The sequence below is a fragment of the Leptonotus elevatus genome, chromosome 1 (assembly GCF_054856555.1).
Source record: "Leptonotus elevatus isolate MCC_2025b chromosome 1, RoL_Lele_1.0, whole genome shotgun sequence".
Taxonomy (NCBI): Eukaryota; Metazoa; Chordata; class Actinopteri; order Syngnathiformes; family Syngnathidae; genus Leptonotus; species Leptonotus elevatus.
The window spans coordinates 23,459,494-23,486,577 of NC_141239.1; the positions used below are offsets into that span (position 1 = coordinate 23,459,494).

The window sequence follows — 27,084 nt, forward strand, 5'->3', positions numbered from 1 at the left end:
ACGTCACGCCCAGTCACAGACAGATCGGGCAATATTCGCTGTTTTGACTCCACGAAATACTTCCATTAATTCGACACTTCTAACAAATGTGATCATTTCAAGTTTCGCACATATTTGTTTGTCAAATGTTAGACTTGTGATTAATTCGAACATCTGATAAATTAAACAAAACAAAAAAACAAAAGGCGGAAAAACAACAGCCACCGTTACAGACGAGGCATCTATTGGCTCCAGGCAATCCATTAAGGCGGGACATAGCTGGCTGGCTGTCCAATCACATACCCGCAGTGACTTCTAATGTCAAGTTTCGTCCAATTGGCTCCTGTCTGTCGATGCCTGTCGTTCCAATTAGCCAATTGGAAACCTTCGAGGGGCGGTGCCAGGTGGATGGATGACTGGAGTTTCCCTTGCGGTCGAAAGATTAATGGAAAGGCTCTGTTGATTTTAGGAATTGTCCGCGAGACGGTCGGCTCCGGGCGAACCGTTGCATTCGGCCTGGCTGAATTCGAAGCGGGTGTTGATGAGAAAGAAGACAGCGGGCGGGACGAGGACTTAACCTGGATACCGTATTTTTTTCTGCACAGAAAAAGAAGAAGAAGGGGCCTGCCCACACACGCAGTGGCTGGTTTGATAAGGCCACTGTACGACTACTGTGGACGCTAACAGCTTGTCTCAAAAACTGGGGAAAACGGCTGTCGTTTAATGCCCCTGGACTACCTTTGAATACATTGCTACAACTGGATTAAAAAAAAATGCCAGTCGAGTGGTGTCTTGCATATTAAATATTTGACAAGCTACCCGAGCTAACACCGCGCCTGCTAGCGTGCTAGCCTTAGCCAACTGTAGCAGAAGGCTCGGTCTTCAGAGTTGTCCGGAAAAAAAAGACCATCGGAAAGGGGGAAATATATTACGGGCCGTTTGTCGAGAATGATAGCGGTCAGCTAGTGGGCAACCGACAGTTTCATCGAACTCTGTTTTGCGGCGATTGTGAGGGCTATCGTCAAGCCGCCCGAAGTCGCAACCGAACCTCCAGGAGTCCGCTTGACAGGCTGCCATCATGGGCAACACGCCCACCGCGAAGAAAGGCAATGAGATGGAGAGTGGTAAGTCCATTTTTAAAAAACACTTATATATGTACAATTTTCCCCAGCTCAGGTTCCTACAGGTGCAACTTTGTTTCCTGGCCTATCCGTCGATTCACGCCTTCCATTGAACAAAGGCGAATTTTATTCGTTTATTCCTCGGATTTTTGTGGCAAAAGCTCGTGATAAAAGTGCCCCGAGGTGCATTCAGAGGTAGCACTCATGACGACAACACAAGCAGCCTTCATTGAGTTGGCCTCCTCGTTGTTGTGAAAGTCTATCCCAGACTAATAATTAAACCCACTAATCTTGAGGGGGTGGACATTCGTCTTTTAGAGGGCTTAAGACTTGAGTACAAATGGTGGAATGTGAGTGATATTGTGATTGCAGTGACGGGAGAGGACAGGACAACGGAGTCATATGATGCCCGTGCAATGATCCTCTCCAGGCAACCAAACTTGGGAGTTGAGAAGTCTCTTGAACATCATGTGATGACACATGGTCAAGAACAAGGCCGTTTGTATATGCTACTGTGGCCTGCTCTCAAAGAGCTAATCGTTAGCCTAATAGCACAATTGCCTAAGTAGTTTTTAAAATTTAGACATCACAATGTCACTAAAAAAATGTCAATACACTTGCAAGAAGTATGTTCCCAGGTCTTTGTAGTGTGCAAAGTTTGAATCGATGAAACCGTTCTCTTTTTGTTTGTTGATTTTTTTTTCTTGTTTTCCAAAATCATTAAAACAACATGATTTATGCCAGAGGTACACAAAAAAGTCACTGCCTGAGTACAGTACAGTTCTGTTCTGTTTAACTATTTTCTGTTCATATTCTGAAGCGCTTGCGTAATAGCCTACTAATAACACAGAGGCTTTTCCTGCTGGTTGACCTATTGCTAATAGTAAGGATGCACCGAAATGAATTTTTTTTTGTCCGAAAATGAGAAATGCTTGGCCAAAAAACGAAACACCCCCAAAAAATTATGCCCATTTTTTATTATCATTGCATTTATTATAATTAATTAAAATTATAATATTATTATAAAACATTTAGGCCTATTTGGCACAAGCATTCAAAGCACAATATAAATTGAAGTGCGTCCACACTAGTACCTGGTGATTTGATTTGTATCACGATTCATAGGTTACGATTCGATTCGATGCAGATTAATCCCGATACGAATCTATAAATTAGTTATTGTGATTTTTTTTTTTAACAAAAATTTAGAAAATACTAATCAGTAAACTTGTACATGTACACTGTAAGATTTGTATGAAAATGTATTTATTTATCTGAAAATTCAGGTTGCAGTCTGTTTCATGTTTGAACAGCACTGAAATAAAATATTAAGGCTTAATGTTCCATTAATATAACATTCTTCTATGCTTAATGTGTAAATCCTAACCCTAAGTAAGACGTTTTGTTGAATATTCCCATAAAAAATTGATGTTTCAAAATCGATTCGGGCGAATATATAATATTAAACACCAAACGTCGGGTGAGCAACTGAGCATTTTCTGGCGGTGCAATTGCACTTTATAGTCAATGTACAGTAGTTCGCACCGGCGAGCACGGATGCGTGCCGTGCGGATGACGCATTTGTAGGCTATTTGGAGCGGAACACGCGCACTTAAAATTAGTACATTCACATATTCACCAACGTTTAAAAATAAATAAATTTCTTCGGTGGCCGAATATCCGGTGCATTACTAGTTAATAGCACTCTGAAATCATTCCGCCAGCTTCTCAACTGTTGGAAGCTCCTTCTACATCATTAACACGTTCTCATATTGAATTTTTTTTAATTCAAGGGCATGCCATGCTGCGGCAAATGCCTACCATGTACATCACAACGTGACTTGACACAGCGTTCCGTTCTCGCACCCTCGTAGCACATACCCAATGAATGGATTCGTTGATGACGATGCTTGGGTTGCTAAGTGCAGTGTGAAAAGGTATTTGATGTTCAAACAGTCCGTAATATTACACTTCTTTATAGTAATATGGTTTAGAAATAAAAGCTCTTTTTATCGGAGGTACGAGATGTAAACATGAGAACGCTCGAACACAACCTGTTCCAGGAGCCTTCATTATAATTGTCTGTCTCGGAGTCAAACTATTGCTCTCCTAAAACATTTAATTATACAGGGGTTATTCTAAGTACAGACAAATCCTTTATGAAGGAGTTCCGTTCTTGAACTGGCAGCGTAACCTGAAATTGTACAAAAGTTGGAACACACCGTATTCTAACACTAATCAACATTAATGAAGTTAAAGGGTGTATTCAGACCAGAAAAGTCCTTTGATCTGCTGGTTTGGTCCGGACCAAAAGCGGATTTCTTGTGTGTGTGCAGTTTGTATTCACACTGCTTTTTGCAAGTGAACCATATTGTGTTGTGTAAACACATCAACGCGTGTGACGATCGGTGCTCCCATTGGACAGAAATAACGAGGGTGACACGCAGAGCGCAAACTCGGAAATTGAGGAAAACATAAAATTCTTACATGCTGCATTACTGCTCTGTACGACGGCGTATTAGGGCCACGTATAAATATATATATTTTTAAGAAGGTGGGGGCGATATTCAGATGTTTTTTTTTAAGTGGCAAATTTGCGAGAAAAATTAGTAAATTTGCTACTTTATAAAATGTCAAATATGCGAGAAAAAAACAGTACATTTGCGAGTTTATAAGATGGCAAATTTGTGAGTTTATAAAGTGGCAAATTTGAGAGAAAAAAACTCAGAAACCTACAAGAAATACACGTAGCGTAGCTATAGTCTAATGTGAGGATTTGTTGGTGGTTAATGCGACATTGTTTATAAAATGAAAAGGCCGGATGGAGACTGATTCATTCGTTTAACTTTACTCGTTATACACAGCAGCTAGAAGGACAACACTTCCTGATCCCCTATCAGCTGACTAAACACTAACCAATCAGAAGCTAGCATACTTTAGGTGAATGCAAGTGAATGACAAAGAGCAGCAGATTCGACACATCAACTTAGCTACTTGTACAAAAAAATACCAAAATGTATGAATGTGTAAATAATAATTCTGGGAACATTAATGTACAAGAAAATATTTAATTTAACAAATTAACTTAAATGCTTGATCCTCAGGGTGGGGACCTTCGCAAAGCGAGCGTCTTTGTCGCTGGTAGTACCCAATTCTTCAAAGTGTGAATGCTTAACATGATATGGTTAAAGCCATTACTGTTTCCTTATTTGAAACCCCATCCAAGTATTGGCTCAAAAACATTCGAGTAGTAAGCTACGTGTATTTCTCGTAACTTTATAAACTGGCAAAATTGTGAGTTTTTTTTCCCCTGAATATTGCCCCCGCCTTCTATATAAAGATATATATTTATTATTATATAATATTTATACGTGGCTGTAATACGCAGTCGTAGCTCTGCATATTTCTGGTGTTATTGGATGCAAAATAATTGCAAGCATCAAGCCCGAAAATCCATCTTGTTTAGGGCTGGGTATCGATTCAAATTTCCTCAATCGATTCGATTTCAATTTACAAGAGTTCAGTTCGATTCGATTCTGATTTTTCCCCTCGATTTGATTCACTTCAGTTCAATCCGATATAGATTAATTATGGAACATCAAGTCTTCTTGAATTTCAAGGACATGATAAAATATACTCCAAAAACATTAAATTCCAAAATACATTTTGCAGAGGTAGTAACTGGTTAAATGATTTATTTATTGATGAAAATAGCATCTGTTACAATCACTAGAGTGTTACACAAACATTGGCATCAGCATGGATGAGATGAAAATGTGTTCATAATTCTAATTTAATACAGTAATTGTAAACAAATTAAAACGATTCTGAATTGTCATAAAGTGCAATAAGTCAGGTCTTTCATAAATGTAAGAAAATACTTTTAAATTCATGTGAACAGTAAATTTCAAGAATACAGTAAGTTATACAAAAATCAGCCTTTAAAATTATATTTTCTTGTTAATTTATGGGGATAAAAGAGATATTAAAATAATTGATTCATGGATTTATGAATCAATATCGCTCTTGAAAAGGAAAATCAGCTTATCGATTATTCGATTTTTTATTATTATTTTTTAAATAATAATAAGCCCTACATTTTGTACCAAGCCCACTGATTTTCACCGATCTGTACACTTTTTGTACGGACCACTCACAAAGCGTTATAGTGTTTGGGGACGGCATATGCGATGAAAACAAGAAGCGTCAAAGCCGTGGGAAACAAATAAACCAAACGCGGACGAATGGATTAATTAATTCTGTTCTCACAGAATCACTCACTGTTTCCTTGTTGAATGAACAACAGTGAGGGGCGTTTTGCACATTTTTAGCTGGTAAAATTATTTGTGCTTTTTTTCCCTTATTTTTCTTACCTACGACGGCAACGAAAATGACATTTTCATCCATTGCCGTGATTGGTGTCGTGATAAATGTGCGATCGATGTGCACAAGTTGTGCATTGCCCAATCAGCTTGTTGATTGTACTGAATGTCCCGCCTTTTCTCGAGAAGGTTACATTGGAGTGGTCCCAGATTGATACTGTGGAGAACTCCCTTGAGTGAATCACAATTATCCATCTTGACTATTGCCAGGTTAACCCAGCCCTACTTTTTATCCAATTACTCGATTAATTGATGGGATAATCGATAGAAAACTCAGTTCTAAATATATTGATAGCTACAGCTTTTATTTACTACGACTAATATACATTTGTTTATCTGTCTATGCTTGCCACATATAGTGACAGAGAGAAACAATGACATGTTCTTCCATTAGATGGCACAAAGTACATAATGAACTGTGCATCAACATTTTGTGACATTTTTGTTTGTTTTATGTCATGTCTAAGGTTGGAAAACACTGCTTGCTTCATATTGCGTGGTAAATGAAATTGTCACAGCAGCAATATTTACACAAGCAGAACAAAAGAGCAGTGCTGAGGAGGGATTAAAAGGCATTCAAATCTAATCGCAGAGGGAAAAAACAGGAGATTACAATTTTGCATGTTAGTATGCCTAACCTTGGTCATATTTAGGCATAAAACAAAAAAGCACATGTTGTGTATTTAAGACAACTGCATCACACTGAATGTCCAATAAATTAATGCTAACACACAATGTAAAGTGACATAGCTGGGCTAACGAATGGCATCTACGATCCTGCTCACCATTATTGGCACCCATGCATAATGTGGAATATCTTCTCAAAATAATGAATCAAGTAAAACATTAAAAAAAAATTATAGAGAACTTGTGTTTTATCTGAAAGACCAAATGATTAAAAAACAATTTCAAACAATAAACAATGGGCGGAAATAATAGAAAACTTTAAATGTTCTCTATCACTGGTATTGGCATCCTTACCCGTAAATCAGTATGGAAACACATTGTGACTCACCTTTGGTAAATCACAAATGAGAATTCCCTGTTCTAAATTGTCTGTGCCCAATTGACATGAATTAACCCATGAATGATGACTTTGATGTTTTTAAAAGACACCTGTTATTCCCTTTTCCTTTGTCAAAATCGTGAAAACAAGGGAGCGTCTGAGGGCATCAGAAGCGCAATTATTTGCAAACACAAGACCTCCAAAGGGTATAGAGCCATCTACAAAGACTTTGGTAGCCCTGTTTCAGCAGTGCGTAATGTTATTAAGAAGTTTGACGAGCATGGAACTGTCAAGAACCTCCATGGAAGTGGGGAGGAAGAGAGAAATTTATGACAGAAGTCTTCAACGGTTGGTGCGAATGGTGGAAAAAACACCACGTTAAACATCCAAAGACCCGAAAGGCAACCTGGAACAGTCTGGGATCTTGGTTTCAAGAAGCACCATATGCCACACACTGAACCAAAAACAGGGCTTCATGGCCAAAGACCATTCCTGAGACAGACATAAAAAAGAATGGCTAACACCTTTGCCAATGAGTACCTGGACAAACCACAATTATTTTGGGAAAATGTTCTGTGGACTGATAAAAATGTAGCTTTTCGGCGATGCACGGCAAAAGTTTTACTATAGACAGCGCAATGAAGCTTCCAAGGAAAAGAACACCCTCCTTACAGTTAAGCATGGTGGAGGATCCAGCATTCTGGGGGGCTGCTTTGCTACATCTGGTACTGGAGGCCTTGATCGTATCACAGGAATCATGAAATCTGAGAATTATCAAGACATTCTAGGGGGACATGTCTTACCAAGTGTTAGACAACTTGGTTTGAGTCGAAGATCATGGGTCCTCCAGCAAGACAAAGACCCAAAGCACACAGGAATGGTTAAAAATGGCCAGCAATGACTCCTGATCTCAATCCGATTGAAAATCATTGATATGAGCTGAAATGTGCCGTTGCAAAAAGAAACCTGCAAATATTCAAGAGCTTGAACAATTTGCAAAGGAAGAGTGGGGGGAAACACCAGCGGAAGTGCAAGAAGCTTAGAGATTGCTATAAGAAGCGTTTGGAAGCTGTCGTCACTGCCAAAGGGTGTGCAACCAAATATCAAAGAGGGGTGCCATTATTGCTGCACATGCTGTTTTCTATTTCTTCTTTGGAATTACATTATGTAAGTTGAAAAACAATTTCCTTTGCTGAATTACTTTGGACATCCAATTAAAAGGTCCCGATGATATAAATTTGGTACATTTCCATTTATTTCTGAAGATATTGTCGAGATCATGCAAAAAACGAAGGGGTGCCAATAACTGTGAGCAGGACTGTATAGTCAAAGTGTTCTAACCCTTTAAGCAATGGCTATTTGAAAACTTGAGGTGATGCAACACGTATAGACAGACAATATACAGGGATGTGATTTTTCCGCTAATTCGCGGAATTCCGCTTTTTTTATCTCCAAAAATAAAATGTTACAATTTTTTAAGTGGTAAAAAATCCGATTTCGTCTCTCGACAGCATTACATTTTAGTGTTTCCGTAACTGAAATGAAACTGATCTTGCGATTGGCTGAAGTCTCCGTGTTGACCAATAAACGCGCTTGTTATAAAGGCATAGGAGTATGCCATTGTTCATTTCTCAGAGGTTTTTGCCGGGTGTTTAAAGAAAGATGTCCGTGATCGAACGCAAAGATGCTCCGCGAGTTAAGGAAATTGACAAGATCGTAAAAAACAAGTTTCGATGGGACTGGTTAGAGAAGGATATATCTACAAATGTTGGAAAGAAGACTGTGACGAATTTGTTCAGTGACTTTATTCGGAAGATCGATCGTGCCGGGAAAGCGCTTTGCATTTGGTGCCATGATACCATTGACTATGGTGGAAGAGGTTTCAAAGCTCTTGAAAGTCACGCAAAGAGCAAAAAACACGTGAAAGAACTCCAGTCAAGAACAACAAATTATTCCATCGCTGGAAGTCGAAAACTCCAAAACTTTACGGCCTCCATCCCTTATTGACATCACAATCGGAAGCGGTAATAGAGAGACGTGATCCACCCCAACCTGTACCAGTTGCTGATAGAGTCGTGAATTTTGAGGTCGGTGGTAAACTTTTCAAATTAATCGAAATCAAATTTTCGAAAATATTATAACGTAATAAAAATGGCCATAAATATTTAACATGGTTAATCATTGACACAAACTCAAATGAATGCTGCATGTTTGCACTTTTCAGGTTTCAATATGTTGACTGTCTTGATGTATGCAGTTACAGAGATGATCTTAGTCAATCATGCATTCGACGAATGCATGATTGTGTTTTTACCAGAGCTTGCTGCATGAGATATTTTATGTTTTTGTTATGCATTATGTATTAAATTAAGAATGATTGATTAAATGATTTATTGCATGGTAAATATATATGATGATATTCTCAGTGATAGTTTTTAAAAGCAAAGGCAGTCCAATGTTTTTGAATGTGACTGATTTTGAGTTGACTAAAACTGCAATTTTATATGGGATAGTTCAATATACATTGAAAATTTATGCTGTTGTTTTGTGTATTTCTTTGTCATCTGAGTGCATTGAAAGTACTTAAAAACACGGAAAACCCATGAGCTCTGGACCTAGCTGAGTGCCCGCGGCCCCCAGACCCCCGGCTAAATTTTCAGATAATTTCACTTTGGTCAAATCACATCCCTGAATATAACAACACTATGTTGTAAATGGGCGAATTATCATACACGTCACTTTAATGCATGTTATTAACATTAGTTTTTAACTGTTGTACAATAATGAAAAGAAAGTAAATATCAACCATATAAAAATTATGTCGACTTTAGAAGTACGATGCCTTGGATGCGCATGAGAATTTAACAGCTAACTCCTTGTACAACATCTATTTTCATGCTCTATGATTGCCGTCCCCGCTTTCTTCTTTGCCATTTCTGGTCGTCTTCTGCAACTGTTGGTATTTTTTTTCCAACACTGTTCACCGGGTCCTGGCAGAGGCCGTAGAGAACTCGGTGTTATGTTTTTATTCATAACAGCACGACTAGTGACGCTGAAGTGTGAACGGCTCGCTACAAAATGAGCAGCGGCTCCTCGTTGCTGCTAGAGAATACGTGTGAAAGAACGGCCCCTGTTCCACATCTCAAACATTCAACGCGGCCCTCGTAACCAGTGGGACTCTTTCACTTGTTTGATGTTTCAAATGATGTGGAATTGAATGCAAATTGGCATTGTTAATATCCAGGTTGGGTTAGACTAGGGCAACACATAAAAGAGTGTTGTTCAAATTAGGGGTGTGAATTGCCTCGTACCTGGCGACCAGGTCGCAATTCGATACCGATTAATCCCGATACGAATCTATAAATTGATTATTACGAAAAAAAAAATGAAACTCAAATTTAGGAAATACTCATCAGTAAACTGGTACATGTACACTGCAAGATTTGTATGAAAAATTTTGTATTTATCTGAAAATTCAAGTTGCAGTTTGTTTAATGTATGAACAGCACAGAAATTAAATATTAAGGCTTAATGTTCCATTAATATAACATTCATCCATGCTTAATGTGTGAATCCTAACCCGAAGTAAGACGTTTTGTTGAATATTCCCATAAAAAATGTATGTTTAAAAATCGATTCAGCCGCATAGAATTGCGCGCTGTAATATCGCGATATATTGCCGAATCCATTTTTTCTAACACCTAGTTCAAATATTGTTGTAAAATTATGGGGACAAAAGTCACAATGTTAAAATAACTTTTTTTTTGAAGAAAAAGGTCAAAATTTTATATTGCGGTTGTAATCATGTTAACTTTTTTTAATCTGGTAAAATGACAACATTCATAGTATCATAGCTTCAACTTTACTGATGTAGAATAACCACTTTTTGTCTTTAGCCATTGTGACTTTTTTTCCACACAAAATTATTACTTCTCTTTCGATAGCAAAATTCATACTTATTTTCATAAATATGCTTTCTCACTAAATAGCGTTTTGTCATTAATCATTATAAATCACTACATTTATCATTATTACAACTTAATGGTAAAGTTACGTGTTTTATTTCTTGTAGTATTGGGACTTAATTCTCACTAAATTTTGAATTGAATTACACATTGTCGTGAAGGTAAAATATTTATAATTTAATTATCCCAAAATTAGAGCTGCAGCTATCGAATATTTTTGGAATTGTGTATTCTACCAATTGTTCTATCAATTCATCGGATAAAAATGTATTTTGCATATTAAACCCAAACATGCATATGAGGTGCAGGTATCATTTTTGTCTACTTGGTGTTGTCATCCTCATGTTCTACTGTAGTATTTTGCTTTTTTGCAATCAGTTATTCGATTAATCCTCCATAAAAGGGTGTACAGACGGTCGTTCAGTAACCAGAAGGTCGGCTGTTGGATCCCCGCTCTCCCCGAATCATGTGTCGTTGTGTCCTTGGGCAAGGCACTGGTGTATGGAAGGTGCAAAAGTTTGGTGGTGGTCGAGGGGGCCGTAGGCGCACACTGGCAGCCATGCTTTCGTCAACCTGCCCCAGGGCAGCTGTGGCTACTAAAGTAGTTTACCGCCACATTGGGCTGGGCAATAAATCGAATTAATTTGATATATGGTTATTTTAAAAATCGAATCGTTGAAAATGTGTGAAATCAAATTTTGTCTTCTGGATTATTGAAAGCTGTTGTTCTGTTACAGTCAAATGTTTTTGTGAGTTGTAATTTTGCAAGTGGCAGAATGCTGGATTGGGTGGTTTACAAGATGTATTTACAATAGCTACCAATTACTTCATTGTGGCATTTAAGAACAAACTATGAATGTTAAGTTTATGTTAAAACTAATTTAGAATTAGTATACATTATTGTTGTCTGGACATTTTTGAATAAATGAAACCTTGAAATAAATGTTTGTAGACCACACGTCCTCTGTGGTTGAATAAGAGGAGCTGCGGCACAGCAGTGCACAAAAGAGGCCAGGCCAACAGGAAAAAGCCGATCTGGTGCAGGAAGTGAAAGAGTGAGCACGGTTCAGCCCAGAGCTTCCTCGGGGGGGCGGCCGTTGTGTCTTTTTGAAAAAACATTTTGTCACCCCCTCCAAACATTTGGTTTTCCCCACCGTGGACCCGCCGAACATCATCTGGCTCGGCCTGGTCTTGTGTGCCATGTGTTTATTCACAGCTGAAGGGGGTGGAGCTCATGTAATATTTGTATGTATTTCAGTGGGTGTCGCTGTCAGCCTTCCTCTTTTTCTATTGGCAGACTAGAGTTTTTGCAAGCGCCTGCAGCCATGCTTGTGTTTGTCTTAGTAGATTGCCACACACACACACACACACTGTTATGCAAGCAATTGTTTTCCACTCACACTTTCAAAAAGGACATTGGTCATTCATTGTCAGGGCAATCCTACCTCAACTTGTTTTCTTGCTCTATTTACTGGTGACAGGATCATTGCTCTGCAGTGTGTCCTCACCACTCCAAATCATCTGAGCCAAAACTGGCTTCCGTTTGCTCTCATCTGCGCCTTCAAGTCGCTCAGTGCTTTTCGATCTGCACTTAATTGTTGTAAATCAGGTTCGGCAGATAAGATTACTGACTTGGGATTACTTGTGACAACGTCAAGGCCAGTGGACCAAGTGGAGCTTGTCAGTGACATGTCCCGGCACACATTTGTCAACTTGTTGCTCGGCAGAATTCATGCTGCCTTGTGGCCATAGGGCCTTTGTTGATGTATATTTTTAAAAAGGCACTTCTTAGTTTGTTTTTTTATTTATAAATGTTGTGTATACCACAGGTGTCAAACTTAAGGCCCGGGGGCCCGACATCATTTAAAAAATTTATAAATAAGAAAGTGAAATAAGAACAGAATATATTGTCCTCAAATAATAGCGACTGAAAAAACAATAAGAACCAACACTGACTGTTCCTGTGCGTTTTGGCCTCTTGGGGGCAGTGTGGTGCCGTGCATCCATGGCATACACACTTAAAGTGAGTACTGAAGAAAGTTACAATTGAATTCTATTAAAATTACTCAGTTTTTCACACGTTGGGAAGAATTTGTGCCTTTGTGTAATGTTATCTTACCTCTGGGTATGTGTACCCACAGCATTTGTGTGTGAATATTTGTTATTTGAGGAAAAAAACACTCCCGAAGTTGATGCTAACTTCTGGTTAGCATTTGAATGGGAACCTCCCTTCACTTTTAGCATTAACTCTAGGCTAGCGATGTTTTAAAAACAAAGCATGTTTTCTATTTAAATATACAGTGGTTATTTTTATTTTCGCGTGTTTAGTTTTACAGTTAACTCTAACTGGGATGTCATTAAACAGTTTAAAGGACGCTTGGGGGCAACAGAATAACCAGATTAGAGCAAAATGGTGCACTCAAGTTACTTTCACAGCGTCGCAAACGTCGGTTCTCTTCGATAACGTTTTAAGGGGAAAATAATCGGCCAATTGGCAAATGTTTGAAGGGCAATAATCGCCCGATTATAAATAGTCGGGCCCTAATGACAACTTTATTGCACGCCTTGTGTGCTTGCATTCCGTAGCAATTGATGATTATTTAAGGAAGGTTGAGTGAAGGTCGATTCGTGGATGACATCATTGACTTACTGACTGGAAGACGAGATGCCAAAAATACGTGATGAATGAAGTTCAAGCTTTAAACCTCAATGTAGACAGAGTACTAAAGTCGACTAGTCCATTCAAGTCCGAGCGTATGTTTTCTATTTATCTGATTATTTATGTACCGGTAGTATAATTTTCTTTTTTTACAGGTAGATTTGTGTTCCTATACATTTGTGCAGGTATCATTAATCACATCGGCAAGCAGTTCTCTCCTGGGTATGAGACGAGTTTATGATGAAGACAGTAATTGTGCAAATCAAATAAATGCGTGCTTATTGTTAAATATTATGGGTGTCAAAATGATCGCGTTAATATCACGTTAACTTTAAGTCGCTTTAACGGCACTAATATTTTCAACGCTCGATTAACGAGCCCCTCATTTGGAAAGCCTCGACTGAAGAGAATTCCAGTGACCATGCAGCCGAAATGTCCACGTCAAAATTACCCAATAGAAATGCACTGTACTACACTGGAGCTAAAACACACAGTCTTTAAGGGGCGGAATGTTAGCGTGGAGGAGCCATTAGCCGTTTGCAATGAGCTAGGTTGTTCCAGCTCTCCAAGAGGTATCCATGGGCACTCTCAAACCCCAGTGAGAGCCGAACGGACGCCGTCTTGTCAGTTGAAGTGACCCCAAGCCACTTGATCTTTCGATGCGAGGCGTATTTTATTCCGCAACTCCACAAGTGTAACACACAGTCGTGCTCTTGGCTCGCTTGCATCAGAACGGAGCCTCGGTCTTGCAGTAAAGCTGCGTCACTTTACAATCAACGCGCATCCGAGAACTTAACAAAATAAAAGCGTCAACGTTGAAGGAGTCACTATAACACAATTTAGCAGTAATAAATTAAGTAATAATGCAAATATTTGTGGGGACTGGCGTCAAGTTGTATTTTACCTTTTTTTAAATGTGCGGAAGTTTGCAAGTTAATTCATGTTAAAAATTAAATAGCTTTTAATATGAAAATATCTTTTATGGTTTGTTTCCAGTAAAGTTGAGTCATTTTAGAATGTGCATCCGTATTGAACTTAACAAAATAAAAGCATTCAACGTGCAAAGGAGTCATTGTAACACAACTCTGCAGTAATAAATTAAATAACAATGCATAAATTTGTGAGGACTGGGGTCAAGTTGTATTTTACAGTTTTTAAAAGTTACTTCATGTTAAAAAAATAGTCAGCTCTTAATATGAAAAGAAAAATGCACTGAGCTGTCACCATTGTCCTACAAATGCGATTATGTCATGTAGTGACAGAAAAATGACCAACACAAATCAATGTCACACTCGTTTTTTTTTTTACAGTACATATTTTAAATTAAAAATATATATATATGAATGATGAAATTACTGATTTGATGACTAAAAAATGCAACCATATTTCTATTAGGTTAACATTTCTTCCCACTTTTTTGTTAACAAGAGTATGAAAAATTTAAGATAGAAAAAATTGTGTACACTTTATTATAAATTGAGATATAAAATGTTAAATTAATCGTGAGTTAATTATTGAAGTCATGCGATTAACTACGATTAAAATTGTTAATCGACTAACACCTCTATACATTTTTTTTATTTTTTTTCCTAGTAAAAATGTGCACCCCCACAGGCTGATCTCCTGTTAAATGTTGATCAGTTTGCCCCAATATAATCCTGCCATTCCTGCGTCACAGTAGGCCAGCGGGGCCCTGGGGAGAAATGTGAGATTGATTTTCTTTTTTAGGGGTAGGTGTGTGGGGTGGCTAATGGAACTTTGGCACTGCACTGACTGTGCTGCGTTTGGGTGCTTTAGTGTCCTATGAGTACAACACTTGTCATTGAATGCATATTTTAAAAACTCCCAAATGTGCCAACTGATTGGTTTAGCTCATGTTGGTGCGCCTCTATTCACTTTTACGCACAACTTCCTCTCCGGTTTGGACAAATATATCAGCTAGGCCCCTCCCCTTGGTGATTATGTGTAGATCAATTTTTATCCCTGTGTGTGTGTGTGTGTGTGTGTTTGATGTGAGAGAGAACAGCAGGGGAGATTGTTGTGTACAGAATAAATATTGATACAACCCAAGCAAGAGTCCAGTTGATTCATGCGACCGCTGACAACACAATCGACGGTTCCCGGGATTGAACGCAGACAAGCGGCGAGGACGCATGAGTGCCTGAGGGCGACCGGCGAGCTGACCCGCAGACACTGGAAAGCGGGGCTAGGGCCATGAGTCAGCTGTTGTGAGGGAGAGTCTGCCGTGCTCATGTGTGACCGGAAGAGCTCCAAGAGGCATGCGAGCAAGAGGGAGTCCTCGAAGGAGTCGTCGCGCTCCTCCGATTCGGGCTCGCGCTCGGCAGAGGCCGCCGAGGCGCCCGTAGTCATCCCGGATGGTGAGAAATTTGGATTAGCAGTGCTTAGAACATGAAGATCGGTCCCGACAGAGCCGCATTTTCCCCATCTCTGACCTTCCCAGCTCAATTAGTGCCTCTTTCTACCAGGAAGTTGAGCAACTTTCCCAGGAAATCTTTTTTTTTTCTTCTTCTCCCAAGCAACCTTGTATTGCTCTCAGTGGGACACTATGGGCATGTTATGATGCAGTCCCTGCTCTCTCTCTCATCCTATTGTTGCAGCTGTTGCTCTATGGCAATTTTGCAAACCGTGCACAGTACTGGGTTGAATTTAGATTTCTGCGTGTGCATGCGTGTGTTCATGCTAACCCATGTTTTCTTGATAAATATGCCTCCTAAGTCGATCCAAATTGGGTAAGACAAAAAAAAAAACCAACTCTGTCGACAAATTAATTTCCCAGGGCATGTTATAATATGAATGGAATGTTGCTGAAAGCATAATTGCTAACTGACTAGTGTGGAAATGACCAGAGATGAAGTGTCTGTCAGGCATTTTCAAATTGAGACTTTGTTAACTCATTCGCTGCCATTAACGGCTATAGATGTCAAAAATTCATTAGAACTATTTCTATTAGTTAAAAAAAAAATCCGCTTTTGTTAATTTTTTTGTTGATGTTGTTGTTGTATGAAAACCTACAAAAAATGTTTTTACATTTAGAACAGATATAAAATGCATGATTAATCGTGAGTTAACTAGTGAAGTCATGCCATTAATTCCTAAAAAATGTAATCGCCTGACACTTCTAATTTTTAATAATCTTTTATTCTTTAAAAAAAATAAAAAAGTAATTTTAAGTATTTTATTTTTATTTTTTAATAATCTTTTCATTTTTTAAGAAAAGATTATTAAAAAATTAGGGGCGTCAGGCGATTATTTTTTTAAATAATAATAATCGCATGACTTCACTAGTTAACTGACAATTAATCACAAATTTTATATCTGTTCTAAATGTACAATAAAAAAAATTCTAGGTTTTCATACTCTTGTTAACAAAAGTGGGAAAAAATGTTAAGCTAATAGAAATAGTTCAAATGAATTTTTGACGTCTCTAGCCGTCAATGGCAGTGAAAGAGTTAATTTCCTTGGTATGATCCAGTGGCTAGCTTGTCCCTCCTGTCTAAGTGTTAGAAATTGTTGCTGAAAATAATGCTTGTCCGGGGTTAGACTTCATTCAGGTTATTTTCTATGGGGAATTATGCTGTAAAATTGGAATCGACACACAAGGGTTTTGGGTTCCCCTTTGAAGGTTCGGTGGCAGTTTGCCAGTCAAAATGGGGACTGTTAGACAGTGCTGATGAAAGTTGGAGACAACCTCATGCAGATGAGTGGCAGCACACACGCATTTGGCCGCGGGCTGTTGTTTCGCATCGATTATTCCGACATTCCCACATGATCCTGAAAGGCTCGATGTGCTGTAGCTTTCCGCTAGTTTTAAAGCTGCCGTACAATGTTCATGTTACTCTTGCAGTCTTTCTGATTGATTTTCTGCAACTATGAAACGCATCACTGTGTTTAAAGGAGTTGTACGTCTATCGTTTGCATCATGTTTTTAAACAGATGTTTAAGAGGAATGAAGAAGGACTGGTTATCAGCGTGTTCTCACAGAGAACCGTGATTCGGCCCATAAAGATAAGGGGTGGGGGGGGGGGGGGTACTTCTGCAATCTGCATATGACACTGCAATATGTCCACAGGCGTGTCTTAGGCCAGCCAATATTGGTGCGTGTATATCCCTTGCTGCATGCGCGTTTGCTGCACTGATGCATCCCCTGAAGGCCAGTACTCGTGTAGCTTTGCATTGTACCGCTTGGTCCAACTGCTCTGCTCTCCACACTTTTGCACTGCAGTGATAAACTGGTTTTAAATGGATTTGTTCCAACCCCCCAACCCCATAATCATCATCTGAAGCCCTTCAACTCATGATTACACACATTATGCATCCACTGAATATAAAAATCTATTTATACAAATGTGCAGTGCAACCTCCAAGGTCGCTCTCAATCTGTTCCACAATGCTGGTCAACTACCACTGAGCGATAAAGAAGAATCTGTCACAAAATCTTTAGGAACACAAACATTTCATGAAGCAACCTTGCAGCATTCGTAATCGTCATGCAATTGTAAGTTAACAAATGTTGGCATCAAGACCTTAAAACACAGGAAGTGGTAAATTATCATGTCGATGGATGTTAGGGGTGTGCCAAAAAATCGATTCTCATTAAGTACGATTCAGAATCGATTTTAAATGTCCCAAAATCGATTTTATTTAGATTATATTTCTTGCCTTTGTATGTGTGTGCCTTTTATTTGGAGCGCTGTTCATGTTGTACCCGATTTGACCACTTAGGGGCAGTGTGGTTCCACGCGCTCTGATACACTGTTAAGTTGTAGCCACATTAGAGAGTAGAAGGAAAAAGTCACGGTCAAAGTTATTCCAATAAAAGTGTTTGTTTTTTTGCAGTGTTCTTTTGAGTGATAAAAGTGCCGCAAGTAGCACGCTAATTAGCATTAGCGAGTCAGATTGGAGTAGATCATTACAATTCCGTGCACATCTAAAGATTGAAGCAAAAATCATTGCCAATCAAATCATTGCCAATCAAAAATCATTCTCAATCGAAAATCGATTTTGAATCGAATTGCAGACCCAAAAATCGGAATCGAATCGTGAGACATTCAAAGATTCCCACCCCTAATGGATGTGCTGTAAAAGTGTCCCGTATCAAAGTGTTAGTGTTAAGTTCTTATTGTATTCTTTGTTTGCCACCACAGTGAAGGAGTTTCTTGCCAAAGCCAAAGAAGATTTCCTAAAGAAATGGGAGAATCCAGCACAAGTAAGACAAGATTAGACAGTTCAGTTCATTGAAGGCTCTATATTATGCCATAGAAAATGGATGGATCGATGTTCGTGTGATAATCAAGTTAAGTGTGGGAAAAGTCCTAGCCCTCTTGTTTATTTTCAAGGTAGTGCACCCTCTGCTGGTGTGACACAAACCAGGTCAGGTGTTTTCATGTCTTCTCTATTCTGGCCTGTTGACACTGTCCCTCGTGTCCTCAGCAAACCGCTGGATTGGACCACTTTGAGCGTCTCAAGACTTTAGGCACAGGCTCCTTTGGCAGAGTCATGCTGGTCAAGCACAAAGAGTCGGGCCAGCACTTTGCCATGAAGATACTTGACAAACAAAAGGTAAGACTCCGAAATCTTTGTGGGCTTTACTATATCTGAATGACCAGTAATACATTTTATTGTTCAAATGCCACATGTGACGTGATGAGAAAATGTATTTCTTGAATAGTAAGTTAAATCAAATATACAATTATTTATTTCATGAAAAAAATATTTCAGTAGCTCTATTCAAAAAGTGAAACTATATCAATTTGAGGACTTTTTTGCGGTGTTTTTTTGTGTTCAATAAGCTTGTTGAACAGAGCTACTGAAATGAATGAACTTTCCTAACGTCTTTCCGTTTCCTGAGATGCGCCTGTAAAACGTCATCTCTTGTGGCGTCTGTCAGGTGGTAAAGCTGAAGCAGATTGAGCACACGCTGAATGAGAAACGCATCCTGCAGGCGGTTAACTTTCCCTTCCTTGTGCGACTGGAGCACTCTTTTAAGGTTTGCGTATTGTAAACGTTTGAGCTGCTTGGGCTCATTTTGCGTCATGCTTTATGCCATTTGCTCGTCTCCCAACAGGACAACAGTAATCTCTATATGATAATGGAGTACGTGCCCGGAGGCGAAATGTTCTCCCACTTGAGGAGAATCGGTAGATTCAGGTATGTCGTTGTTTCCGGCATATTTTTTGTCCTAAATAGGTTTTGCTGCATACAAATGTCGACTCATATGGATGCGTTTTCTCGCAGTGAACCACACGCCCGCTTCTACGCAGCTCAGATTGTACTTACCTTTGAGTACCTTCACTCGCTGGACCTCATCTACAGAGACCTGAAGCCAGAGAACCTACTCATCGACCAGCAGGGTTACATCCAGGCAAGGCTATTTGACACCCCTTTTTTTAAAGCTTCAAAAGGTATTCAACCCGGTATTGACAACTGTACACTTCTTACTTGGGCAGGTTACGGATTTCGGGTTTGCGAAAAGAGTGAAAGGCCGAACCTGGACGCTCTGCGGAACGCCAGAGTATTTGGCACCGGAGATCATCCTCAGTAAAGTGAGTGAGTGACCAAGATTCTCAAAGCTATACTTGACTTGAAGATACCTCAGCACCTTTTTATTTTGCACGTTTCCAGGGCTACAATAAAGCTGTCGACTGGTGGGCTTTGGGAGTGCTCATATACGAGATGGCCGCTGGCTACCCCCCTTTCTTTGCAGACCAACCCATCCAAATTTATGAGAAGATTGTATCAGGGAAGGTGAGTTTATTAAGGTTGTGTAATTTGTGTGCAAGGGCTCTGCTTCTACAGTACGTGGTTCCCTTACTTCCAGGAACATTAGATATACTGGATCTACACCACTGAAAACAGTGGATTTAAAAAGTCTTAAGAAGAAGAACGAACGAGACCGAGACATATTTCACACCATTATGTCACCTATAACCTGTACACTGTGTACAAGTCAATTGAAAATGGGTTTTGTCTTTCTGAGAGGGAAAGTCAAAATAGCTAAGAATATTGTTGCACACGTGTGTACACCCTCGTAACTGGGATGTGGCTGTGGCATCACATTCAAACTCCTGTTAAATGGGATTCATCACACACACCCTTTAATGTGATTCACCCCAAGTAAAGTTCAGATGTTCTCTTCTTGGGGTGTGTAGACTTTTTAAATCCACTGTCCAGGGTCTGCCTCTTTGTCCAACTCAGCTGGGGTAAATAAGCCCAAGACAGATTAAGTGCTACGGGTTTCATGACTTTGGATTTGTTTCCAAGTTGACACTAATGTATTAAAAGTCAGGTACGTCGACTAGTCGCTGATGGCATCACTGATATATTTTCAGTACACTGCTATAAAAAAAAAACTGGAAGAGGGAATGATTTGCAGTAATCAATATTTACCAACAAACGAAAATGTACGCAGAACATGTATGCTAGTATGCGCCAAGCATAATTGCGGAGTCGTAAAGTCGATAAATCGGCCGATTGACGAGTCGGTACAGTACAGCGCTTCAGAAAATGTATGGATTCTTGCCACGCGCGACTTATTGTGTATTGACGTATGGAGGTTACACTCGTGACGGACTGAACATCACAAGTTGACACGAATTGAGCATTTGCACCGCCAACTCGTGTGAGCGAGAGCCCAAAAATCCGAAAAAAAAAGATTTTGAATCCCGGGCTGGTTCCAGGTTCGCTTCCCATCACACTTCAGCTCGGACCTGAAGGACATGTTGAGAAACCTGCTGCAGGTGGACCTCACCAAGCGCTTCGGCAACCTCAGGAACGGCGTCAATGACATCAAGGGCCACAAGTGGTTCGCCACCACCGACTGGATCGCCATCTACCAGAGGAAGGTGAGACAGACGCTACACAGTCACTCCTTAGCGGTGCTGGGAAGTCACCAAGTGCAAATACTTTTTTTACTGTACTTAAGTAGATTTGTCAGGTATCCGTACTTTACATGGTACATATTTTTCTGATAACTTTACAGTTTTACTCCCTATATTCAGAGATGTCAAGTGTTCTGGTACGGCCGTATTTTGTTTGCCTTTTTATGTTTTGGAAATGACAAGACATGCGATAGATGAACCTTACTAGAGTTTGCAAGTGAGTGCAACAAGGGGCTGACATCAAATTTGGACTCCACCAGCCAGACAATCACGATAAAGTTAGCTGACGTCATGGCGTCGTCCACAGTGTACGAAAATAGCACGGCGACTCCGCGAGTCCACAGCTACCTGGCTAACAGGGATATTTAACAGGTGAAAAAGTGCTAACGCTAAGCTACACTAAACCGGCGCTAAGCTATCTTAAATGTAGTCACTAAGCGGCAGATTGATTAATTGTTGCTGTAGTACAATTTTCACAGTCTTGCTGGAACTGTGTTTGCTACAGCACAGAGTAACCACTATGAAAAGTAAAATGAATGTGTTTAAAGAGAAAATAGAATGCACAGACTCAGTCAGAAAAACAGAAGTCAATTATGTTATTGCATTTGTCAGCCAAGAAGAAGGGCCTCTAAGGTAAAAAGTATATGTAGTAAATCTTTATACGGCAAGTTTTGATTTTGACTTTTGTGAGTTGCACAATAAATGTTCTTCAAATTAAATTACATTAGCTTATTTTACTTACTTCTACTCTTCTTTTTTTTTTTTATCCATTCACCTTTGCTGCAACCAATTTATGGTAATGTGTCATTCTGTTAACTATCACTTTAGCAATTTAGTGCTAAAACATTGTATTGAGGGAGGCCGGAGTAGGAATCAAGATCTCCTCGTTATGTGTTTCAGTTTAAAGTAGAAGCCAAATCAAAAATGTATATATCTTAAAAAATGACGTTTTTGACACGGGTGGAGACACATTGAGCATATTATTGCAAAGAAAATCTTTAGCTTCCTCTTTAACTCATTCACTCCCAGCCATTTTCACTGAAGCAACCCACTTCACTGACTTTAGCTGATTTTGCAAGGCCCACATAATATTGTGTTCTATTGCTATAAAAACATGGAACCTACCAAAAGAAAGATTCGAGTCTCAGTAGAGATTAGGGTCATCAGGGAAGGGAAAAAAAGTATATTTCTATCTGTTTCCGTTTTGCAGCAATTAGCATTAGAATATAGCGAAGTTTCCTCATTATTTACAAATCTGTTTAAAACAGTGGGAGAAAGAGTTTTTTGTAAAATGGTCCTGGTTGATCTCTTATACTCTGCTGCCACCTGTTGGCTGTTTTTGTAATAACTGCCATTGCTTCAAGCGTTCTGTTCAGTTGAGAGCCTTAATAAAGTGACCACTTTAAAAATAAAAATAAAGATTTATAATAATAATAATAATAATGATTTTATTTATATAGCACCTTTCAAGCAACACAGCACAAGGTGCTTTAAAAACAAATAAAATACAAACACATAAAAGCCAAGAGGCAGTTAAAAGAGTTAGACATAAGAAGATTTAAAAAATAAAAAGAACAAATATACTAATACAATAAAGTCAAACAATGTAATCAGAAAACGCAAGCCCAAAAAATAAGTCTTTAAAAGATGTTAGAGACTCCGCATTTCTAACATGGTTAGGAATGCTGTTCCAGAGTCTCGGGGCCTTGACAGCAAAACCTCGATCGCCCTTAGTTTTTAACTTGGACTCTGGGACTGCCAATAATGTTTGATTGGCAGAGCTTAACAATCATTTTGGTCTATACGAATTTAAAAGCTCATTAATATATTCTGGTGCCATGCCATGGAGTGCTTTAAAAGTTATTAATAACATTTTAAAATCAACTCTAAATTGTACCGGCAACCAATGTAAAGATGGCAAAATCGGGGTGATATGAGTTATTTTACTATTTCTAGTAAGCAGTCGTGCAGCAGAATTTTGAACTACTTGTAGTTTGTTCCAAGAATTCTTATTCAAGCAAGTAAATAAAGAATTACAATAATCCAGCTGGGAGTGGAAGACAGTTTCATATTTGGCACGGTATCCATTAGATCTAAAAAAGAAATTGCGATCAAGCAAATTCAATCGAGTACATAAAACGTTAACAGGTGGAACATAGCCAAAAAAAACTTCTCACAATGAAAGTTAAAATCACCCACAATTAGAATTTGATCACATTTTATTTAAAACAACTAAGAACAAAAATTCTGACATAAAACCACTCGATTTTGGAGGGCGATACACAACTAGGGATAAAATTGGAGTAGCTTTCAAGAGAATGGCAAGATACTCAAATGAGACAAAATGTCCATAGTTACTCTCAAAAAATAAGAATCTGGTGGACAAGCCTCAATTAAAGTAGTAGCACAATCTTCCTACTGCCAAGTCTCAACAAGAAACATAAGGGATAACTTCCTCTCGATAATAAAATCATGGATTAAGAAACTCTTATTATTCAGGGATCTTACGTTTAATAGTGCCATACTAACAACACTAGGAAAAGTCTCAGAGGTTTTAGTCGAATGTTTACTAAATTGTTGTAGCTACTCTTAGATTCAAGACCTGCTTGCGTTCTTACTGTAGTAATTGCGGGAATCGGATGCAGAACTTCAGATGCCGAGGGAGCAATTAGTCATTGATTTCAATAGAGGGAGAGGTCAACCGTTGCGATCCGCTCCTTTACTGGCACGCTCGTGTCTTCCAGGTGGAGGCGCCCTTCATCCCCAAGTGCAGAGGCCCCGGCGACACCAGCAACTTTGACGATTACGACGAGGAGGAGATCCGAGTGTCCATCACGGAGAAGTGCGCCAAGGAGTTTGCCGAGTTCTAGGTCCCGATCCACCGCTTAGCCAGAGTCGGGGTTCTGAGGGCGGGGCGGGGCGGGCGCACTGGCCGGGCGGACTACTTATTCGTAACATTTTTGTGTTCAATCCTTCGCCTCCAGACGGGAGTCGCGGGTCAAGCAGCGAGGAAAGAGCCAACAGAACCAGCAGTGTTGCCTTTTTCTCATTCCTAATCCCAACTGTTACCTGTTCATCCCCAAGCCTGTATCGTCGTGGCCAGGTTGTCATCACATGTTGTCGTCGGACGTGGTTAAGGTACCCAATCGGCTAGCCCCCCCACCCCCCATCCCCCTTCCCCAACTCGATTACGTTGTCCCCCCCCCCCCCCAAAAGTCGTCCAAGCAATACCGAGTCCAACAGATGTGCCTATCGCGATGCCAAACTCGTTGGAACAATGTCAGACAAATAGCCTCTGCAAAGCGCTTTAGAATCAGAAACGATTTATCACCATCTACATGTTATTGTTTGCGTCTCACATCTGTCTTTATTGCAGCTTCTTTTTTTTTTTATCCTACTGGTGATTTGGGGGGGGGGGGTCCGTGCTTGTGTTGATTTGGTGTTTAACAGTTGGATAAAACACTTCTGTTATGTAAATTCCTTACGATACGTGCATATTGATTATATACAGTGGGTATGAAAAGTCTACACATCCCTTTTAGACTAAAGTTGGGATGGCAGAGGTGTGTGACTCCCATTTAACATGAACTTGAATGTGATTGGTTAACTTATTCACTGCCGTTGACGCCTATAGACGTCAAAAATGAATTTGAACAATTTCTATTAGTTTCATTTTTTTTCCCACTTTTGTTAACAAGAGTATGAAAACCTAGATTTTTTTTATTGTACATTTAAAACAGATATAACATTTGTGATTAATCGATCAATTAAAATTAAAAAAAATTATCGTCTGAAGCCCCTAATTTTTAATAATCTTTTCTTCTTCTTTTTTTTTTAATTAGGGGCATCAGGCGATTAATTTTTTTAAAATTGTAATTAATCACATGACTTCACTAGTTAACTCAAGATTATTCACGAATTTTACATCTGTTCTAAATGTACAATAAAAAAAATTCTAGGTTTTCATACGCTTGTTAACAAAAGTGGAAACAAATGTGAAACTAATAGAAATAGTTCAAATGAATTTTTTACGCCTATAGCCGTCAATGGCAGTGAATGAGTTAATTGTGAACACAGCCACACTGTCAGAAGTAAGGGTGTGTAGACTTTTTATAGCCATTGTATATAGAGAGAGGCACTCAAAATGATTCAATCTCTTATTGTGAACTTTTTTTTTTGTCGTTGAAAGGAACCAACATTGCCACATTTCCATTAAAACATTACACATTGACCGTCTCGTTAACATTCGTCCATTTGTAATTAAATGAGCTTAACAATGGGCAGCACAGTGGGGTAACGGTAAACTCGGAGGTTCGGGTTCGAACCCCACTCACTCCAGCTTCCTCCCACATTCCAAAAGCATGCATGTTAGGTTCAGGAAAGACTCCAAAGTTTCCGTACGCAAATGGATGTACTTTACAAAACGGGGCTTTTGAGTGCAACTGTAAATGATGGCGAACATTTTCCAACATTGTCTCATAGCTGTGAGTGCATAAATAAAGATCCATTCTGCCCCACTTGGCAAACCTGACAGCTTTGCAAGGTTTTCTGTATGGAATGAAGGTGTATGTGTGGGGATCGGGGGGGGGGGGGGGGGGGAGTAGCAAACATGTGTCAGAGAATTGTGCCTGTTTAGTTTTTTTATTTTTGGTGCATTATCGGCCCAAAACATGTAACCCCCAAACGCTGGTAACATTTGTTCATTTTAATATGGCTGTCTGAGGACTTAAGAACACCTAAAATGGCCGCCAATTCGAAAAACAGTGTCCGGTCTGTATTTGAATTTGAATGCAAGACTATCGCAGACCAATGGTTTGTTGACTCCGTGCATTCTTGAAAGTTGTACGCTTACCATCCTCTCATGCACACACGCGCACGCATACGAGGCCCGAGGTGCTAGACTTGTGCGTCCCTGTCCTGTCCTTTTCTTTTGTGTGTGCACATTGCTTTTGACTAGTGTCGCTCCATTTTGTGACATACCTGTTTTTGGTTTTCCTAAACGAATGTGATTGGTTTCAACGCAGGCTGTATTCATTTATTTGACGGCCTCGTAATGTCATGGAGATCAAACGCTGGATGAATTTCATTTTGAATGTCCTCAACTTGTATGATGGTTTCAATTGCTGTTTGGAAAATGTCGTTTTCTTTTGAGTGTTTTTTTGTTTAGTTTTTTTAGATTGCGGTAATCCGGTCAGCCCCCACACCCCCCACCCCCAACGAGCTTACTTCCACTTCCAAAAGTGTTTTTCATTGGAGCCTTTTCCACAAAGTGTGGATCTTGACCCAAATGACTCTTTCAAATACAGTGGAACCTCCAAAGTCCAAATCAAGACCAAATTATTGTCATTTAAAAGCAGCTTTCCCCCTTAGGAAGTCGTGTCGAAGTAAATTGATGAGTTCAGCCTCCAACTGTCACCATGGTAAAAAATGTTGCCAAGTTAAATACTGTACAATAAAACGAACCTACTACTCATCCTTTGAAGACGCCGAACAGATTTGTCGTTAAGCTTCTCTACATGCTACTTTTGTTAGCATCATTTTGGTCGATTTTAATTTCTGTATGTATTTAATAAACTTGACTTGTCATTGGCCCAATAGCTTAGTTGCCTGAGTCATAAAAAAACAACAACATGTTTTCGGAAAACAAGAAAAAGCACAAATTCAACTGACGAGTTGCCTCAATTTAACCTGCAAATGATCCTGACAAGGATGACCAAGAATGTACACAAAGAAAAACAAAAACGTTGTTAGCATTTTTTTTAATCAATACTGTGACAGTAGTTCAAAAGTGACTTAGGCAAGTATGTGATTAGGCTGATGATATCGTGCTGAGCAGACGCCTTACTTAGTTAGCTGCATTGAGTTTTATTTCCATCTTTGCCATTGTCATGATGCTCTTTCTTTGTTTTGTTTTTTGTCACTGGTGCCCCTCATTTGGACTTTGGGAGTCCCACTCGTGAAGACACTGTATGTACCGTGTTGAATAGAGCACATGTAATATGGTTATGTTAAGACTAAAAGGCAAAGAGTCCGTCTTCTGGATTGATGCTTTGACATTGTTGCGTGCCACATGC

At 39.3% G+C, this 27,084-nt stretch overlaps 1 protein-coding gene across 3 annotated transcripts; it reads left to right on the top strand.

The window, feature by feature from the left end:
* Positions 1–378: 378 nt before the first annotated feature.
* Positions 379–25,541, top strand: prkacaa (protein kinase, cAMP-dependent, catalytic, alpha, genome duplicate a). Of its 3 annotated transcripts, none has more exons than XM_086085738.1 (11): positions 15,183–15,490; positions 18,278–18,339; positions 18,564–18,692; positions 19,021–19,119; positions 19,198–19,280; positions 19,368–19,494; positions 19,580–19,675; positions 19,755–19,877; positions 20,810–20,974; positions 23,755–23,880; positions 23,995–25,541. In XM_086085738.1, the coding sequence occupies exons 1-10, from the start codon at positions 15,364–15,366 to the stop codon at positions 23,878–23,880; spliced, it is 1,137 nt and encodes a 378-aa protein (XP_085941864.1). In that variant the 5' UTR covers positions 15,183–15,363; the 3' UTR covers positions 23,995–25,541. The 3 variants fall into 3 exon arrangements, 2 of the variants coding, with proteins under 2 accessions (XP_085941871.1, XP_085941864.1); XR_015096027.1 differs by having other exon boundaries at positions 15,184–15,490; positions 23,755–24,761; positions 24,862–25,541; XM_086085745.1 differs by lacking the exon at positions 15,183–15,490 and adding an exon at positions 379–1,103 and having other exon boundaries at positions 23,755–25,541.
* The last annotated feature ends 1,543 nt before the right edge of the window (positions 25,542–27,084 follow it).